We start from the raw sequence: 20,227 nt of genomic DNA, 5'->3' as shown, positions 1-20,227 counted from the left end.
AACTATTTATGGGATTGTGAATGAATGGAGGCTTGGGAGGAGTGGGGGAAACTCACATATATTGGGCACAAACATGAAAAAAACCCCTCATCTTAGACTGAAGATATTATTGCTAGTGTAAGGATTTGGGTGCCCTTTCTTCATTCTTATCCTGGCTCTTCCTGTTAAGAAACTTTTTAGTTACGTTAATTATGTCATCAACAACATGAAACTTCAGTTATTTTTGGAGACAAAAAGCATTCCCAAACTAAATATTGGGTAATTTTGAAGCAAACTCATAATAAAATATAAAGTACCTTTATGTGGATACATAACGTTGCACACCTATCTGTACACAGATACAGAGAACATTTGTTCTCCAGGTTACGAACACACTTGACCTTGTTTCTGGAATTTTCTCAAAAAAAAAGTTGAAAGGTGCAGCTGTAAATAAAATTTTCAGTCAAGGAAACTATTTCTATACATACATCAGAGGAAAGAGAAAGTTAGCGCCGTAGACATTACTTCTCACTAATTATTTCTGAGAGAAGCTACTTCTTTCTCATCTCTTCTCCAGTTTTAATCCTCATCTTCATAGCAGTGTGAAGACCAGTCAACAAAAGCTGAACAAACCCAACACACCAATACTCCTTTGTGATGGAGTTCAAAGCCAACCTTGCCAATCCCATCCTAACAAGACTTGCACTGCTTTATCTTTCTCCCATTTAAGATTCTCATGCAACTCTCATTACCACAGTAAAAAATACACATTTACCCAAAGACCTGCCTTTGAAATCAAGAATCATCATTCTACAAAGGTAAAATACAGAGATCAAACCAACTAGTAAGTCTGCCCAGCTGTTTAATCGGCCCAGCCCCAACAGAGGGCACAGGCAAGCCTTTCCCCGGTCTGTCAACTCCTCTTTGCCATCAGTTTCTTCTAAGATGGAGTCAGTCCCAGTTGTTGGCCAAGGTACAGATTTACAAATACTACAGACTCCTCCTTTCCAAATAAATTCTTCTTAGTGCTGCTCGTATTCAGCCTGTCTGACCAGCAGACCCATACCTTCCCTACCCAGCTGAGGCTAACAACTGACTACAGCCATGCAGTCAGGACTAGCTGGGCTCAGGGGAAAGGAAAAGCACTTTTCTGTCAAAAAAGTCAACAAGCCCAAGTCCTCATTTAATGGTGCTCTGCCCTACTCTCCAAAACTTAAGACTTACAAGATATATTTGAATTAGTTATGAATGAATAATTGCTTTTCTTTCACGGACAGAGAACATTATATGCTGCAAAAATTGCAGAAGAGGACTGCTCTTTAGATTATTATAAATGCCATGCACTTTCTTTGACCTCATTTAAACAATTCTGCTCCCTGACAATTTCCTACTATGTCTGGTCATAAGTCAACACTGTTACCTTAACTTAAACCACCATAAGGCAGAGTTTACACAGTTTTCTACTTGCTAGCAGCTTGAGTTGGAACTGTGGGAGGTAGTCGGTTTGAGACCATGAAAAATATGCAGTCTCTTGCACGAAGCATTGCCCAGACTGAGCTGCAGCTCTACATTATTCTGCGGTGATTCAGGAAAAAGTATGTTTTACAGTTTCTGTGCAACTTCAGTTCAAGCAAGCACCTGGGGCCATGCTGACTACCCTATCCTTTATGGTAGGCTTCCAAAGGGCAGCCCTAAACTCGCCTCACATTCCTCTCCGCATATCAAAGGGAACTGCATGCAGCAAGGAAGGCAACTGCACCCTGTCCCTGTTTTGTTGGGGATGCTCCAGAGTTGACCTCACAGCAAAACTACAGGCTCCTGGAGCACAGGACTGTACTTTTACTGTTGAAAAACAGTTATCAGGCTCACCATGTCTTAGACAAAGCTGCAGGAATTAAAGAATATAGTGGTTTGAACATCTTCATAGAAGCTAAAGTGGGTGGGAAGGGCCACTGATTATCCTGCAGGCACAGAGATGGCAGCCAAAACACTGGAAATCCCTGAAGGGAGTGCAGGTCTTGTACAGGAATAGGAGAAAGATGTAATGGAACAAAACTGATAGTCTAGTAGAGCCTTTAGTAGTGCCCATGTGATTTTTCTAACCTTCATTATTAGATTGCTTTTTAATTCTGGAATGGTTCACCCAGTGTAGGTTTCATACCTCTCTATAGTTAGTAACTCCACTGCAAGTTTCTAGATAAACATCTTTGTTCATCATCTTTTCCATAGGAAAAATGGGTTACTTTTGATAAAAGAGTGCCATCTTCCTTTCTTGAACAGCAGTATCTGTTGCAAACATAGATGCTTTAAGATGCCATGAATCTTGTATATAAGATGTTTTTTACACAGCACAACTAGATGATAGTTCAGTGGTTCCAAGGTAACTGGTAAGAAGGAAAACAGCTGTTTTCCTAGCTGTAATAAAAACAAATACAATAAAGTCAAACACTGACAATCTATATTTCTTCTAAAAATAGCATGCATTATAACAGAAGATATAAGAATAAGCTGAACACTCAGACCAAATATCTTGTAAACAGATATAAAACTTTAAAAAGTGTGTACATCTCAATTCATGCCATACAAAGAGGAAAAAAATATTTCAAGTATACTAATGAGTACTCCAGTGTGTTTTGAAGTTTAAGACTAACATTTTCAATCTTCAGTGCTGAATTTATGCAGAATCCACTATGAACTCTCAGAAGCAGCTTTATTTCCATCAGACATGAATCCTGCAGCTGACACTGACTTTTCAAGAGCTTCAAGGGATCAGAACTAATTTCCACAAGACAACAGTTTCTTCAAAATTTCACAAGTTTTAGCCAGAAAACAGGAAAAGGGGTAATTTCAATTGAACATCTTGATTCAGAAATGCTGCCGCATCAGCATCATTTCATGTTCCCATTGTGAGTCTTAGGTGAGAGGTCCAGCTCCTTGCTGGACTGGATATACCAAATCAGAGCATACTATAATAACACACAGATAGAACAGTGGTATGTTATGGGGGAGAAAAAGCTGTTTGGCGTATGTGCCAGCACTCATCTCTCTGAAGGACAACCTGACACATGATCCTAAATCATGCATATAGTAGGCCCAAGGTGTGGGGAGTACATTGGACAAGTTGTATTACGAGCTATTTGCCCATATGCAGTGGATGCCTCTGTAGGAACTGAAAATAGCAGGCAGTCCAGCCACAGCAGTAGTTCTCAAAGCTGATTCTAGAGCTCCAAACTAAAGGCAGAAGATTACTTGCAAGAGTTAGGGTTGACAGACATCTATTGGGAAACCCCTGTTCCTAGAAGAGGGCCATGAAACATTTGAACTGCAGCCCCGACAAAATAGAGCAGTACAATTTCCTCTTTAAAATATGGCTAGAAAACTTACTGTTCTAAAGAATAGCAGCTTTTTTGAGGAATAGTTTAAAAAAAAAAGTTATTAAAAATTCCAGTCTTCCAAAAGCATTTTAAAAACGAAAAAAATCAAGCCTCAAATTTAGGTCAGTCTTTTACCTTGAAACTAGATTTTCAGCTTCTCGAAGCCACTTAAATAAAGCTAATTTATGTCACCCCAGAACTAGTGCCTGACATTGAAAATGTTAGTCTTTACTTCCAGCTCCTCTGTAACCATATCACTCAGTATCTATAGAATAGTATTACTAGAGGTCCCTTTTCATTCTCTTACAGTTAAGAAACTCAGTATACAGCATTAGACTTCCCTCAGCTTTGCTACTAATTCTTAGTTATTTCTAGTCGAGAAAAGTAAACAGTGCATCAACCTGTGCCCCATTCTAGTTTTGCCCCACATCTTGACATACTGTTCACCAGTGCTTTGGTATATACACCTATGTACATATTAGTATTGTCTGAGATGCTTTTAGCAAGGGTAACAACTAGAAGTATGTCTAAATCACAATATTTTTGTGTGGCATTATTGCCACAAGTACTTTATACGTTGTATTGTATAACTGATTTTTCAGGAGTTTTTTCAAAACATTAGAACACAGAAGAATGCTAGGAAAAAGACCAATTTCTAAAATAGTTACAATGTAAACAGTGTAATTCAGAGTATCAAAATTATTTGAGAAACATCAGTCTAAACCACCATAAGTGCTTTAATAACCATCCACCTGGACTGTGGATTAATTGACCTGTTAATTTCCCATTAGAGTGGCTGTCATCAATACATAAACTTGTGCTAGTTTCACATGTACAATTACTTTGGTGTGAGACAGAAAGTAGGCCAACCCACAGGACTGTGAAGAAAACCACAGCCTGTGAAAAGGGAAGTTATACTCAATACTAAGGATATACTGTGAGTGAGGCATTAGCCGTCACCTCACGCTGCAAAGGGAGAGAGGCATTTGAGATAAACAGGTAAGTACACTCAGAGTATGTATTTTCTTCAAAACTTTGGAAACTAATTTTAAATATAAAGCATTTTAATTGGTTTTTTGGTCCCTAGTGGTTATGGGCTGGAAAGTGTCTCTGAATTGCATGATTTCTTCTATAGCAAATATATGCCCTATGATGTAGAAGTATGCAAATAATTATTTTGTTTAACATCTATTCTTGTTTATACAAGAGATTTAAAGCTTAATTTGCCTGAATGCAATGTTGAAATGTTGAATGAATTGTAACATGCAAATCCAAACTGCTGCTTGGAACACTGAGGTGTTCCTGCGCCAAAACCAGTGTCATAAAGCTTAAAAAAAATTGAAAAAAAACCAACCCAAAAACAAAAAAAGAGGAAGAAAAAAAACCACCTCCTCATCTTCTACTAGGTAGTACATATAAAATTGTGGAAGGGCTGCTGGAAAGGCGAAGAGACTTGCCTTCTAATTGTAGCTTTTCCAATAGCAACAGCAGACAACTGACATGGTTCACAGCTGCTGCAGTAAAACCAGTGGTCTGGCTTTTTCACTCCTCTTCTGCTTAGGAAGCCTACGAACAGCAGCAAAGAAACTAAAGGCATTTGTAGACTCAAGAACACAACCTGCATTATTCCATCCACTTTTGGCAGGTTATCTTTGCAACCCTGAGGGCACAGAACCTATGTATATGTATACAGTACAGAAAGCTTACACAGTATACAAACCGTCAGTACGGGCTCTCTCTCTCTTGCACGGGAAACTTCCCATGTACTAGCGGCAGCTTGTCCCGGTGTTTAACACGTACAGACTAACAACTTTCTTTGACCTAGAAGTCATTCTGGTAAGTTCTGTTCCCTCTCTTGGGCCATTCCTCCTCCACCCATTTCAGCAGCACTTTCACAACATCAATTCTCTTATAAAATTTACAGAGATCGATCAGCTGCTCCACAGTCCTGTCACTGTTCCGTAGCAAGAACTCCAAGGTGGGACTTTGGGGCTTCTGTTCAAGGAAACACAATTCATCGTAAGTCATCCCCCACTTGCTTGCTAAATTTCTCCAGTTTTTCACTGTTGGGTGGCAGGGATCCAGCTTTAGCCTCACTGTGTACAACAAGTCCTCATCATTGAGCATGTCACTGATGGTTGGTGCACGGAATAAACACAAGGAGCAGGTGCCATTTTCCTTGCAGGTTTTCTTGAGATCTGCAGTGAAAACCATTACATGGGGAGAAGTTAAGATCTATTGCTGTGGTTTCACTGCGAACAAAAAGTTAAAAGCACAAAGGGTCGAAGAGTATTGTGTTCCTGTGAATCGTTTCTGAAATAGTCAGAATAGTGACATGTTAATGCCTTTCTTTATAAAGTACTCATGAAATGAACTAAGACTTCTCTCTTCACTATACTCAGTAGCTATAATCAAAAGGACAGTAATTTTGAAAGCACCATATTTATGCTGTTATAGAAAAGGCATGCAACTCAATCCAGTATGTGAGCTGGCATATTCCCCTTTTGTGTTTTTGGGAACTACGTCACTTCTTCTAATCTGCCATAATCCTGGTTTACATCACTAACAGGATTATATGCATGATATGTGCATTTTATATACATATGTTGTAGGACGAAAGAAAAGGTTTTGCACTTCTGAGCTGCTGCCTTCATAACAATGTGAAATATTTGCAACAGGAGAATCTCTGCTGACAGCTGCAAACACAACTATCATCTAGTACTTTAACACAACGAGAAAGTGCAAATGTTCCTTTGCTTTGTAAGGGCTCTTACAAGAAAAGCTGTCCCTGTTATACCAAGCAAGCCTATTTTAAATGTACGTTATGTAAAGGAATAAAGTGCATGCTCCTCTATGTTTGAGAAAAATAAAAATACCAAGTTACTGGAAGTAGGTGGCAATATGCTCTAAAATCTGCATCAAATACTAAGAAGTGCCATTTAGAGGTCTCCCACACACAACATTCAGTATCTCCCCAGCATTGTGAACAATGTGGTGCTATCAGACTATGTTATATATTAATAACCCGTAAAAGCACATACAAATCACTTTAGTCATACTTCCAGTTAAAGACTAATACTAAGACCTTTAACATTGCAGTGGTGTAGGGCATCGTTTGACCATCTTGGCTGCAGATATTACCTTAACTCTCCCTGCTCCTTTTTGAAGGCAGAGAGAGTTTGGTATGCCAAAGAGCAGTAGATAATGGACACAGCCTAAAAGCACTTTTCTACAGCTCTACAGCCTCATTGTACAGCTCGAAAGAGGGAAGTAAGTGGTCCTACTTGGGATAAAACTCTTTGGAAAAGAGACACTACAATAAGAAAACTGATATTGATCAAAAGAGTGATTAAAACCAACAGAAAACAGTGACACAATTTACAAATGCTGGATCAGTGTTGGTCTAAGAGACATGAACTGTATCTCTGGCAAAGGGCAAATCTGGTACTCAGTGCCACCCACTCATAGAGGTTTTCCGTTTGGTTTTTTGTTTGTTTTATTTGCAGGAATTATTGTCAAATTGTGTGAAAATTCCAGAAAGACCATCAAATTGTGATTGTTTAAATTTTGAATATTAGTGCTGATAAAAGCATCTCAGCTGAATGTCACTTCTACATGCACTTTGGTGGGGTTTTTTTGAGGGAAGAACAGACTATTGTTATTTCTGTAATGTTTCTCATTGGCTTGCTTTTTTAGCAGGCCAAAGACAACTTCTGAAGTTTTCTACAAGTTAGGACGTGCAGCAACAACACTGCTGCAGACACATAGCTTCATACAAATGCTCAAATTCCCTGTTGAGGGGAAACATGTTCTGGTGACATCTTCGCTCACGGGTATTTCACAGGCCTTGCAGCTGTTTTCTACAGAAATACATATGTGAACTATTCCGTTCCTGCAAACCCTAAACTCTTGCTGAAGTGAGACAAAATTTGCTTGCTTCATTCATACCAAGATTTAGTTATACAAACAAGGCAAAATGAATGTAATCCAATCAAAGTTCTGGCTCAGCTCAAAGGGCAGGAGAGCACCCTATCTGAATTTCATCTTACTTTGTTTTGCAAGAATTGCAGAGTAAGTTTTATCCTCCAATAGGAGCAGGGAAGAACGGGTACAGACAACACAGGGCACAGTTACAGGTAAACAAAACTAAACCAACCTGCTTGTGCTATACTGTGTGCAGACTATCAAAAGCATTATAAAGAATCCTGCTTTTCTAAGATGCCCTGTGTTAGATCCTGTTGAGTAAATGATGACCTACCCACCTAATTGTGTGATCCTAATGCTACATGATAGGAGAAACTTCTTTACTAACAGGAAATTCTCTGTTGTTCACTGTTAGATTAACAGGGCTGTATATCGTTCACACACACCCCAGCCTCAGCTGAGTTCATGCGATTATGGGATAAGCACCCACAGCCCACCACCAGCTTCTTTCTCCAAGTAGCTGTTTACAGATTTCTTCCAAAGGTGGATTTACTAGATTTATTTGGAAAGCCCAACTGACATCTTCTGTATGGTCTGCATTATTGTTCACCACCCCCTATAGAACAAAGAGGGGGCTGTAAATGACACTGGTAATGAAATGAGCTCCACAAACATTGATTACCCAGGCAGTTCTTGGTTACAACAAATAGCAGTTTCACAGAAAAATCTAGGAATAAAATATGTAGAACAGTAAAGCTGACATACTACCTGAAAGTGATTCATCAGTACGGCTTTGCGTGTCTTTGTCTTCTGGCTACAAAGCAGAAAACAAGTATAAACCAGAACAATGTTTTTGAATACAGAAATAACTAGATTTTTTTAAATAAGACTTTTTAATAAGATTTTTTTAAATTCTTCGTAATGAAAAAATAAGAATTTTGCCTGTAACATAGAGCAGTAAGGCATTGTTTCATTGATCTAGGAAAAGTGGAGAAGACTTTTTACAAATTTCTTGACGTACATAGGAAGCTTTTCTAGACAACAGGTGGATTTGAACATTTCTGCTGGTTCACATCCAACCCTCCTCCTGTTTGAAGTAAACATTCCCTCAGTGGCTTTTTGCCTGCTAATTAAATATAATCAAATTACTTAGAAGCTTGAGACTGCAACAGACATTGTAACATTTCAATTCTACTATTTAGAGAGCAACATCTAAAAACTGGAAGGACAGCACCTTGATCCTAAGACTGTGGTAAACTGCAGCTGGCCTTACTTTAACTACATGGGTGTGGAGCCAGGTGAAATAGCTTTCTTCTGTTGAGGATTTAAAGATGAAAGCAGAAGGGGATTTTCCCCTTAGATAGCTGCAATAAAGCATTGTTGTTTTTTTCATATTGCGTAATTTTTCCAAAACTACCACAGCAGGCTTCTTAACATTTTGCAGGCTGTGCATGCAAACACAAGTCAACTGTAGTGTAATAAGATACTCTATTCTTAACTGCTACACTTTCTTTACGGAGAAATCCACTAAAAATAGAATATAGGCATTTCAGTTGATGTGGTGAACATGCATACATTCACAGTCCAATTATAAAGAAGGTAAACTATCTCAAAAATATTTAAAGACTGTTAGGAAAGGAGAAATTTGCATGCTGTTTCCAGCATTTCTTTATTCCCTGAAAACTGCAAGATCACACGTGCATCAATTCACCCCACAAAATGTCTGGTCTCTGCTCAAGACAGATCTAACACTGCATATACCACTTGCAACAAATAATCATTACCGTTATCTCCTAGCGGTTAATTTTTGCAAGGCCATCACATAAGCTTTCTCTGGACAGAGCTTTTTAAACATGAACTTGGCCTTCATGGTAACATTTAAACACCCAAAGTTTAAGAAAAATTAAATATGGAAATCCTAATTATAGTCATTGTCTTCATTCCCACAAATTCCTTAAAAAGGTAGAACATTATTACCGAGCCCCGAGCAGCAAATCCCCAGAAGGGGAACTCACTGGGACAACAAGGAGCTGCCCATCACAGCTCAGCCTCCCCAGAGATCAGTTTCAAAAGAAAAAAAACAAGCAAATAAAAGCAAAAGAGAAAAAAAAATTAAAAAAAAAAAAAAAGAAAGAAAAGTAGATACTCTTCACTTAGTTTGCAATAGCTAAGTTGCTGTCCTGAGCTTCAGTAACATTTCCCAGACTTTATGAATTCATGAAAGTTCAAATTGTATTGTGGAAGTTAATACCTAAATGACTTTAAGAGATGTCATTATACTCATGTCTCCTGATAAAAAAATAACAAGAGTGGCTAGTACTGTGAAAAGTACAAACAGAGATACTTACCTGTGCCATACATCCGTTTTCAAAATAGGTAATTTTACTGATCAGTTATTATCCACTTTTATCAAGTCAGATTCGCTCGGGTTTACTCAAGATCATTTTCTTGTAATGTAATTGCAATAAGACAATGTAGTGTTACTGCCCATTAAATGAAGGTATTAAGCAAGAGTATTTTTTGCCCACAACTAAAATCCAAACAACCTTTACAGGTCTAAAACCTACACCAAATATGAAGCCATAAACCTATGCAAAATCTGAAGATAAGCAGAAAGTTTTCCAGCTCTGTAGAACCATTAACACCCTGATACACTGAAATACATTTATAGTGATTCTAAACTGGCAATACATGCCCTCTTCTTGATGATGGGAATGAGACGGTTACCTCCATCATCTGTGAAATGCATACCAAACCCATGTTTGTTTCTGATGAATTTCAGCTGGGACTCTGGCATAAGGAATTCCTTTTAATTTTTCATCTCACTGGAAAATGCTCTTTCATTTCTCTTCTCCAAGTTTTCTGCTTAACCCAAAGAGAATCAATTTGAAATTCAACAAATAACATTTACTTTCAAAGATGCTAACCATGGAGCATGGGAGCCACTCAGCATTACCCACCCTACGGCAGGAAAGATTTCACAAACAGTGGAGAGGTTTCCACTAGGGGAAGAGCAGTCCCAAATTCAAAGTAGAACAGTCAAATGCCTCCCTAAGGACAAAACACAAAGAGCCCAAAAGCTAGGATTCCTCTTCACTTATTCTCTGCCCTGGCTCTATTTTCAGCAGGAAAGAGGGAGAGCATGCATGACAAAGCCTTAATGCTTTGTCGACTCTTCTGCAGAGCATCTACGCACTAATCAAAACCTATTTAAGCTACAAAGTACAGATTAATGATTAAATAACGATTCTTTTGCTTTTCTCCACAAAAGCTCATTTCATTTAAATCTTTTCTAAAGAGAGCCTATTTCTGATCTGTTTTACTGAGTAATTCCATGCTCTCCAGATTTGGTCTGAAAATATATTTATTTGTTAACATACTTATTTAATCAACAGCAATAGCTTAGTTCACATTCAGGTATCGTTTTTCTTACCTGTTGGATTAGGCCAGAATCTGATGCAAGGGTCTTGATGTTCACAGATGCAATTTCCAATGTAACTTGATCTGTTAGGTATTCCTCATCTAAGACAAAGACTGTGAAACAGTGATCTTCCTCCCAAATACAAATTTAAATAGTAAAACTATCAAACAAAATTTACAGATGTCTAGCATACAAAATTTAACTCTGTATCATGACCAGTTACTTGGAAATGCTGGATTAAAAGACCAAAATATTAAATTGGCAGACTGCAATCATCATGCAGACCGTGACTGTGCAAAGAAAAATAATCCTTGCAGAGATCAGATATTAGTAGAGCAGTTGTTTTTTAAACAACCACCACACTATTTTTGAAGCAAGAGTTATGTTCTTCTTTCGGAAAGCTGACCAGAGAATATTAACTGAACCAATACATCAAAGTAGGCTGATGACAACTGTTGCAAGTCAGTATAATCCTTTTTGCTTTGCTTTTCTCATCACACTTACGATGTTAATTGTTGAAATATTTACTACACTAGTATTTACCTTTTATTCTGCCACTTTGTGAATTAGGCTTATCCTACTTATCTGTACACCACACAGGAGTTTTCTGAAGCACTGAAATAATCTGTTTTCAGAGTGTGTTTATCACCTGTCCTGGGAGTCCACTGAAAAGCACAACAGTCTCCAGCATAGCACAAACTCCATTTACCTTTCAAGCTTTACTTCAGCCCTCAACATGGGGTACAAGAGGTGCACCTTGTGCAAACAAACAAATTTCACTCTGCATGATTAATAAGGTCATCAAACCATCTGCATAATTCCCTTTTTTTTTTTTTTTTTTTTTTTTTTTTTTTTTTTACACACAAGAACTTTCCATGGTGGTGACTATATTTGTAGTGCTGGTACCTTTCCATTTGCTGTTTGTTTAGTGGTACGATGTCATTAAAGAACAGCTACTATCTTTATGAATTGTCAGATAACAGAAAGAAGACATACTTCCTTGTCTCACTGAAGAAATTGATCTAAATCAAATAATTCCTCCTTACACTTGCAAGAAAAAAAAACAAAGTCATGATTTTATTCTTTTTCTGGTTTTATAAGACTGTGGAAACTTAAAGCCAAAGAGTATTCTACCCCCAGCAGGATAAATGTTTAATAAGGATCATCTTTACTCTTTATGATTGTAGGTCCAGAGACAACAACAACAACAACAAAATATCCAAAAAAGTCTGGCTGAAAATGCAGAGTACAGTTATCAAAATTCCACTTCATTTGTGCGGAAACATTATGTGTGAAATTTGTTCTATATCTGAGTGGAGGTAGAATTATAATCAAAACATGATGAAAACATTAAGCCTAGCCCTAAAAGTTCCCTCAACTCATCTTTAATTCAAAATCAGTAGAGGGTGCTAAGGACTTTAAGAAGCTATGGCCCCAAAATGGTCCGCAATTGACCTATAAAAGCAATAAAACAGCCCCCAGCAAACGTACTGCTTATTCAAATGTCTGAAGCAAAGAAAATTGTGTTTCACAGAATCAGACCTGCACATCTGTAACACTTTTAGCTCACAGATTCATCTTTCTAAGTCTGTATTTTTACAGAAATAGTTATAAAAACTCATTCTCAGAAAAAATTTAAATTACAGAAATGAACTGAATGTTAAGACTTATTTGTATCACTTTCAACCCTAAGGGGGCAATGTCAAGCTATATTAGCACTTACATATCTTTACACTTAGCAAGAAGAAGCAGAAACTAAAATTTAAAATAAACCAAGTTAATTTCCTTTCTACAGAAATTTCCACTTCCTCTCAGCTTGGCTTTTTAAATTAAATGCATTTAAAACATGCAATCTCAGATTTCAAACAACTTTGACAAATTTGAAATGTAGGAATTCATCTAATTAATTTTGTGGGGGACCTGATATCACGAGTGAAATTAAAAACAGGACACTGAAGTAGTTTATGATTTCAAATTAGTTTTTGTCCCATGTTCTCCTTCCCTACTGAACAGCACTTTTGAGAAGATGCTCGTTTCCTCTGGCTGGCCCCCAAAATAGTCTCTAACCTTTCTTTAACCCTATTGGTATATTGTTCACGCTCCTCAGCAAAAGTTTCTGCTGTGACTAGCTTACGCGTAGCTTACTTTGTCTCTCCCCGCTGCAGACCTGCTGTGCAACACAGGATGGAGATCACACTACCTGCAGAATGCTCCTCAGATGAGCCCCTGCCAGTGCATTCCCTGGACTAAAGCCAACCATGAAGCCTGGGATGACCAAAAAAAAAGCCACCCCACACATCAAGGAAACCATATTCACACTGTGTAATCCATGTATTTGACTTCAGTGCAATACAGAACCTGCACTCCCTCACTCCGTTTTCAGTGAGGAGAAGCAGAAACCTGTGCAGAGTGGACCTATATTAGGTTCCCAAGTAGATAGTATTAATACTTGCTGAAGGTAAAAGATGGCAGAAAGAGTTAATTGGTTATAGGGCTGAGAATGCAATCAGGTATTTCTGGATTATGTTTCTGATAACCTGAAGGCACTGGTAATCTCTTCAAAGCCACCTTCTAACATTATCATGTCTCTAATATCTGTTCTCTGAACCCTGTTTTTGATGGCACCACTGTATTTTCCTTCCAGATTGAGAACCAAGATCTTCTGATAATAATTTTAGACTGACTTTTAGATCAAATGTAAACTTTGGAAGGAAATTACAAAAGTACACACCAAACTGGCCTTAAAAATACAGAAGACAACACTACATTTAAAACATAAATATCTAGGAAAAAGTAAGATTATTTCAATCTGTTGGATAACACCAATGGTTTTATCACACATAACAACATAGATCTGTGACACATGAATAGAAAGAATTCACAATACTTACCTTTAGGTACTCCTGTGTCTTGGACAGGATATTTTTCAGTCTGTCACAAAAAGGCAAGAGACACAAATGTTTGTTATTTTGAGTGTAATGATGCTGGAGAAAGAGTATATAAAACTGCATAATTATAGTTGCACCTATTAAATTGCTACTAGTTGATCTGTCTACAATCACAGGAACACTTCTTATGTGGGAATTGAGATGCTACTAACACTACTGATTATCACATGCAAGTAATAAAGACTGCTGCTTTACTGCAGTATTTTTAAATGAAATATTTTTAGTGAAAAAGCAGAAATTTTGCATTTAAGTAGCAAGATAATCTAGAAAAGGTAATGCATACCAAGAGAAACAGAGATGACTTCAAAAGCTCTTTTATCAGACATAAGCTTTTACTAACATGTTACTGTACTGAAAGAAAAAATATTTTTCCCTTCTGCTTTAAAATTAAAAAGCTGATTAAGAGGCAATAGAAAACTATTATTACCAAGTTTAAGGGGATAGCTGCTGATTTCCAGGCATGTTATAACTTACTACTATACCTTAAATCTACCTCCTTCCCTGTGACCCCTACCCTTATGAAAAAGTAGGTGTGGCTTTTATAGAAGCTCGTAACCAAGCAAACAGATTAAAGACATCTTAATTTAAGGGAGTGAGGGGGGTAAAGAAGCTTTCATTTGTCTCAAACATAGCAACTTTTCCCCACCTTTTAAAAACTCCCCTTGGCAAAACACATCTAATGTGTTGTGCATCTAATTTAGCCAGTCCAGATCTTTTATTAAAACCTGCTGACAAAAACGCATATACACAGACTGCAATAATGGATCCCAATCAGCATTTGAAGTACTAGCAAAATTTTCTGAGTTTCTTGCTGACTCCCTGTTGCAAAGCTTCAAAATGGGAAGAAAACACCAAGGCAAAGCAACAGCTTGCTCACTTGCCATCTATAAAATAAAGTAATACATTTCAATCTGTTTAGATAACTACATTAGACAACAGTCTTCTCTGGGCTACACAGCACTGCAACTTTTCCCCAGAGAAAACAATCCAAGGAACATTAAAAAGAAAAGCTCTTAAAAGACTTCACAGAATTTCGTATTACTTTTGCCTGATAAACTCCTCGTCTCGGCACAAGACAGGCATGTTTAATATCCTAAGACACAAAAACTTGTCATAAACGGTGTTACTCTGTTTGCCAGCAAGCACTAGAGAGCGCTGTTTGGTCTCTCCCTGGGTTCACTCATGCCTGCTGTAAGGCACTGCTGCTCCGTCTTACCTTTCCATGACTAACTCACCAGACAAAATAGGTACAGGAAGGAATAACTTAGTACAATTGAAGTTTTAAGCCTTAGATGAGTTTTCTTATCCCTCCAACACATATAGACAGAAGAATGTCTGCACCAATCCTTCTTGGTTGTTTGTTGGGGTTTATTTAAATGAAAAAAAAAGGTACTGTCATAGCCTCTAGAGGCTATCCCATGGAACAGCTCAGCTGATAACATCCAATTCAGCTTAAGTACCTATTGGTATTTTTATTCACACTTGAACTGCAAAGGGTTAGTAAATTAAAATATGTTTATGTAATCATATGGCTAAGCAAACTCCCAGATATATGCACGGTTTAAATTAACATTCTTGAATGTTTTACCTCACTTCTGCATGACATAACTGTAGAGAACTATAGTGATTTTAACTGTGTTAGACCAGAAACACCTACCATTGTTAAGGAAAGAGTGCTTGGATCTGTATCCTCCACCGGCTCTTTTGCTGCATGATCTGATGGAAATAAGAAAGCTTTATCACTGCATAATGCTCAAAATATTTCTGTCCGGCAATTCATATTTTGCTTCTTTGTCTGACCAAGATAAACTACAACTCTGCATCCATTACACGCATTATGTCAAATTACATTTCCATTAGAAAGCTAGAAAACTAGAAAACGTCAGAGCTACTAGCACATAGATGAGAAACTACACACAACAAGGAAACCCGACTCTAAGATAAAGCTAACAAAAGATAGGCTTAAATTAAAATTGTAAATCATTTTTAGTAAAAAAAAAAAAAAATTCAACAAGAACAACAAAAAAAAAACCCCAACAGAAAACAATTCCACAGTAAAGAGTAAAATCCAGCAAATATGCTGAAAGGTAAGTTTTGTTCTCCAAGTGACAGCACTCCATTTTTTCCTCAAAGCAATAATTCAAACAGTAAACATACCCATTACAACAAAAAGTAATACTATAATAAACAGCAGATTGTACTACAAAACCTAATAAAAACATATTTGAGGTAAACATTAATTATTTGTATACAACAGAATCATAAACTTAAATTATATTAACATCAAAAGGATACAAAAATAAATCTTCAAAGTACTTGCAGGTGAATAATTAAATGTCAACCCCTCTGCATCAATGGCTAAATTGACAAATAATAATGGGGTACTGAACAAAGGTGCACAGAGACTCTGAAATAAATCTCACACAAAAGTCAGGATTCACAAAACCACTCCTGTAATTTAACATCATCCTGCCATTTTCTCGAGGAATCTCTTCTGTTGATAAGGATCACATTTTCAAAAACCAAAAAGCATTTTAAATTACGTAGAAGGATTTTCACTCTATTCTTGTCACTCTCATTCTAAAAGTCCTTACTACAAGTACACATGAAATGCTTTCAAGCACAACCAGTAAGAGGTAGTTGGAATCAATATTTGGTGATTACCTTCTTCCAAATATAGAAATCAGTGCACTTTGAATACAGTCCCAGAAATCAATTAAAAAATGCGCAGTATAAACACTGAGCCCCAAAACAGCACAGAAGTTACACAGACACTATTCTAACCAACTCAAATGTAGCATAATTGTCTATTTTGGGACCTACTCCTACTTGATACAATACAACAAGCTAAAGCATAAGACAACGCAACACAGTACAATCAACAGGCCTGAAAATACAAAAGGTGGCAGCAGTGGGACAGAAGCAGCCCCAGGGATCTGGACAGAGCCCTTCTCCCTCCTGCTTCTGTAAGGCAGCCCCATCAGCAGCAGTTCCTGGGTGTCCAGTGCGGTGCCCAGCCCCTCTCTGCAATGGTAGGATGAGCCTTTCTCGGTGCTAGTGCCCACAGGAAGACCACATGCATTCTCCAGGCAGGTGGCACATGAACAGAGGGGTGAGATCTACAAGGCTTGAGCACGGCCTTTGCACACAGACACACTGAATATTTTTAAACGGCAGAAGTCTATGAAATTTCAGATAACCATGTTCACACTGCATCACAAAGTTTGGGAAGACATATGCAGAAGAGCAAAAAAACCCAAACCAAAACTCCATATTCTTGTCACGTGCCCTTTTTGGTAAATATGAAATCTCTGCTCCAGAAATATGGCATTAACAGAATTAACAGGCAGATAAAGCCTGCCCTGATGGAAAGGGCCAGCACAAACCACCATAAGCTTCCCAACTCAAATGCAGAGAGGTTGAGAGTCAGACTGGGATATGGGAAAATACAGTAAACTGGCATAAGACAATGCATGAGAGAAGGGCCAAAAATGGATGATTCAAGTGGGAAGTGTAGTGGAAAGCTGTGAAGGAACTGGTAAGGGAGCTGGGGTGAAGAGAGAAGCCCACCTGTAAAGGAAAGCTGAAAAAGGAGGTGACACTGGGAGCCAAAGAAAAGCTCCAGGGAATAAGGCCCTCACTATTTCTCTGCTGTCAGCAAGATCCAACAAACCCAGTGGCAAAGCATGCAACTTATCATCAGTTTATTCTGGAGGCCTTACATCTCCTCCTTATGGATTCTTAGATGCATAAAAATAAATAAATAAATCTTTCTTTTGCCCTTGTAATATGAGAAGCCCTTGAAGTAGATGAAAGGAGACCCCACAAAAGCTCCATGCCCTGGTGAACTTTGGTGACTACTATAGCTATGGTAAGGGCTTCATTCCCTGCTACATCTCCAAGATGTTACACTGTTACATCTCCAAGATACAGCCAAGGTACATTGCCACACTGGCAATTTCCTTTCCACGTTCCAGAGGGAAGCACTGAAAAAACGGGAGGAGCTCCAAGAACACAGGCATCTGAAATAAGGCCTAGACAGACCCCCAGGTGACTCTACATGAGGTGATAGAGTGCAGGGTGGTACCTTTCATTGATTCCTGCTTCCTAAGTCTCACACAGAACCAGCCACTGTGAATCTGTGCCTCTGCACCTTTCTTCACAGAATCACAGAATGATTCGGGGTTGGAAGGGACCTCTGGAGACTATCTAGTCCAGCCCCTCTTCCTTAGTATACATCCTGAAAAATATTTTAAAACTGTATTTCTTTCCCGGTACCTCAGTTTCTTCTCTTTTGTTTTTCTAGTTCTTTATGAAGAACAGGAATTTCCATGGTTTTTAGGTTGTAGAGCACTACCAAGTCCCAACATTTTCTATAAGTGGCATGTATATCTACGAATATTTGTACCTAAGAATAAAGGTTCCATATACTGTCCGCAGATGATTCACCCTGGTCTTATTGACCACTGATAGTAGGCAGGTAATTTTAAAAACACAGACTTAATATTTAATTGTTAATAAGGCAATTAAAATGCCATGTCCCCTCTCTCTTCCCACACTTATCTCCTACAGCATTCTGCAGCTCATCTCATACAGCTGGATGCAGGTGCAGAAACAGCAGAACGTTCTCTGTTTATCTCAAATGTAAAACATCCACTGTTTTGCATGTTGAAAGGTCAACAGGAAATACAGGTATCATCTGACTGACTATTCAGTGCAGACCATCTGATTTCATAGTTACTTTCACAGGCAGCTGGATAACATTATCTGGGATCCCTCAAAAAAGTCCCTATCACCATACTCACCACTGACAGCGTACAGCCACTGGCCTACACCTACTTTCCCACACTTCTGCCAGGAACCACACGTGAGTTGACTCAGATGGACATAAATCAGCATGTGCAAATTGACCCAGACAGACATAAGGCAGGTTCGATGGTTGCTCCAAAGGTTCCAGCACCTGCACACTGACTGCTCAGCAGCCGCTATGGCTCTTCTGCCTGAGCCTGTCCAGTATAACCAGTCTGCAACAGGCGTAGCAGACTTGTGCCTATCACCACCATTTCTCTCTGTTCAGTACTGCTAGTCTAACAGGGATGCAATGTTGTGCACTTAACAGTGTGAACAATTTGCCAAGTTTATATATGCACAAAGGTATATATGTGTCTACACATACACGATCAAACTTCTAATCCTGTATTGGCTCTTTCTCCTTGCATTAGAACGAAGTCTGAAGGTGAGTTTTGGACACCTCAGCATTTTGACCTTTAAGGAGCAGGGGTTCACAAAGCACCATATTGTTCTCCTCTGTTACAGTTTTTTTCCTGCAACATAGCCTTGGCACCCCCAGTAGTAGGTGAAGAATGTAAGGTCTACCAAAGTTATGTAGTTCAACCATACACATATAAGATCTCTTTCATGCCAAGGCAGGGCATACACATTAAGAGTACAACTTAGTACAACTCAAACAAAGCTATCACCCTAATATTAATGTTGTTCATTGAGATGAACTCTTTGATTAAACTCAAGTCAACAATGGTGCTTCAAACAGAGGCACGTGAATTTCAGATTTGAATAAGAGGAGGAAATACAGCAAATTATATTAGAATATTTAGTTCTTTGAAAAATCAAAAGTCCATCAGCACTTGTGCACTTTACTGTTAACTACTCAAAACTTTGTCACTGTCTGAGCAGACAGGTAGGGAAAAACTGGGATGCTGGCACACCTGAGATGAGGTAGTTAAAAGTCATTTGCACCATTAGCCGTGGAAGTTGAAGAGTGTGGGCTCCCCTAACCACTTTGAGTCTGGGATTTTAAGAAAATGGCTTTTTAATGTGCTGTTAGCAAGCACATTAAACTTACACGCTAAGCATTGGAGCAGGCTTGACAGGACACGTTGCACTCAATCACATCAGCAGATAAATTATTACTGTGCTTAATTAGCGTGTGCGGAGGGGGAAGGGAGCAAGTAACAAACCCTTTTAATCTCGGCAGGCGCTAGACTCCTCACCTGGCTCCCGTGAGCCACGGCCGCGGGTCACCCCGACCCGGGCGGGGAAAGGGGGAGGCAGCGCGCCGCGGGTCGCACTCCGCGCAGGGCCTGCCCCGGACCGGCGCACTGGGGGGTGGGGGAACCGGGGAGCCGCCACCGCCTACCCCTCCCGTCGCCCGCCCAGCTCCCCGCAGCGGCGTCCTTACCTGGGGGCAGCGGGTCCTGCGGGGCGGCCATGGGGCGGGCGGCAAGCGGGGTCCCAACGCGAGGAACGAGCGGCGCCCGCCGACGTGCCCGGAACCGCCGCCCCACCGCGCCGCCCCCTTCCTGCTGCCGCCCCGCCCGGAGCCCCGCCGCAGGTAGGGCCGGGTGCGGGGCCGCGCCTCGCCCTCCACGGGGAGGGAGGGGGAGAGTCCCACCACCGGCGCTCCCGGCCGAGGCGACAGGCGGGGTAAGAAGCGTGTCAGCCGGGAGCCCGCATTTCCCAGCGGGAAGTAACCGCTCTCCCGCCGATGCGCCGGGATGACTCATCCGGGCGGGGGGCGCCCCACTACGTGAACGCTCCGCGTTTCATTAACAGCACAGACA

General features: G+C 39.4%; 1 protein-coding gene across 1 annotated transcript; it reads right to left on the bottom strand.

The window, feature by feature from the left end:
* Nucleotides 1-2,416: 2,416 nt before the first annotated feature.
* EDARADD (EDAR associated via death domain) lies at nt 2,417-19,906 on the bottom strand. Its single transcript, XM_074168880.1, has 6 exons — nt 19,846-19,906; nt 15,304-15,362; nt 13,590-13,629; nt 10,711-10,799; nt 8,046-8,091; nt 2,417-5,551 (listed from the first exon to the last, which is right to left on the bottom strand). The coding sequence occupies exons 1-6, from the start codon at nt 19,874-19,876 to the stop codon at nt 5,175-5,177; spliced, it is 642 nt and encodes a 213-aa protein (XP_074024981.1). The 5' UTR covers nt 19,877-19,906; the 3' UTR covers nt 2,417-5,174.
* Between the last annotated feature and the right edge of the window lie 321 nt (nt 19,907-20,227).

The sequence above is a fragment of the Numenius arquata genome, chromosome 2, assembly GCF_964106895.1.
Source record: "Numenius arquata chromosome 2, bNumArq3.hap1.1, whole genome shotgun sequence".
NCBI lineage: Eukaryota > Metazoa > Chordata > Aves > Charadriiformes > Scolopacidae > Numenius > Numenius arquata.
The sequence above is the reverse complement of the archived record's forward strand: the minus strand, read 5'-3'. Positions and strand labels throughout refer to the sequence as shown.

Excerpts from the sequence above, each read along its gene's own strand:
- EDARADD (XM_074168880.1), bottom strand. The coding sequence starts at position 19,876 with ATGGCCGCCCCGCAGGACCCGCTGCCCCCAG. Across the intron at positions 15,363-19,845 it reads GCAGGACCCGCTGCCCCCAG|ATCATGCAGCAAAAGAGCCG; the intron begins GTAAGGACGCCG and ends TATTTCCATCAG. Across the intron at positions 13,630-15,303 it reads GCACTCTTTCCTTAACAATG|ACTGAAAAATATCCTGTCCA; the intron begins GTAGGTGTTTCT and ends TTTTTGTGACAG.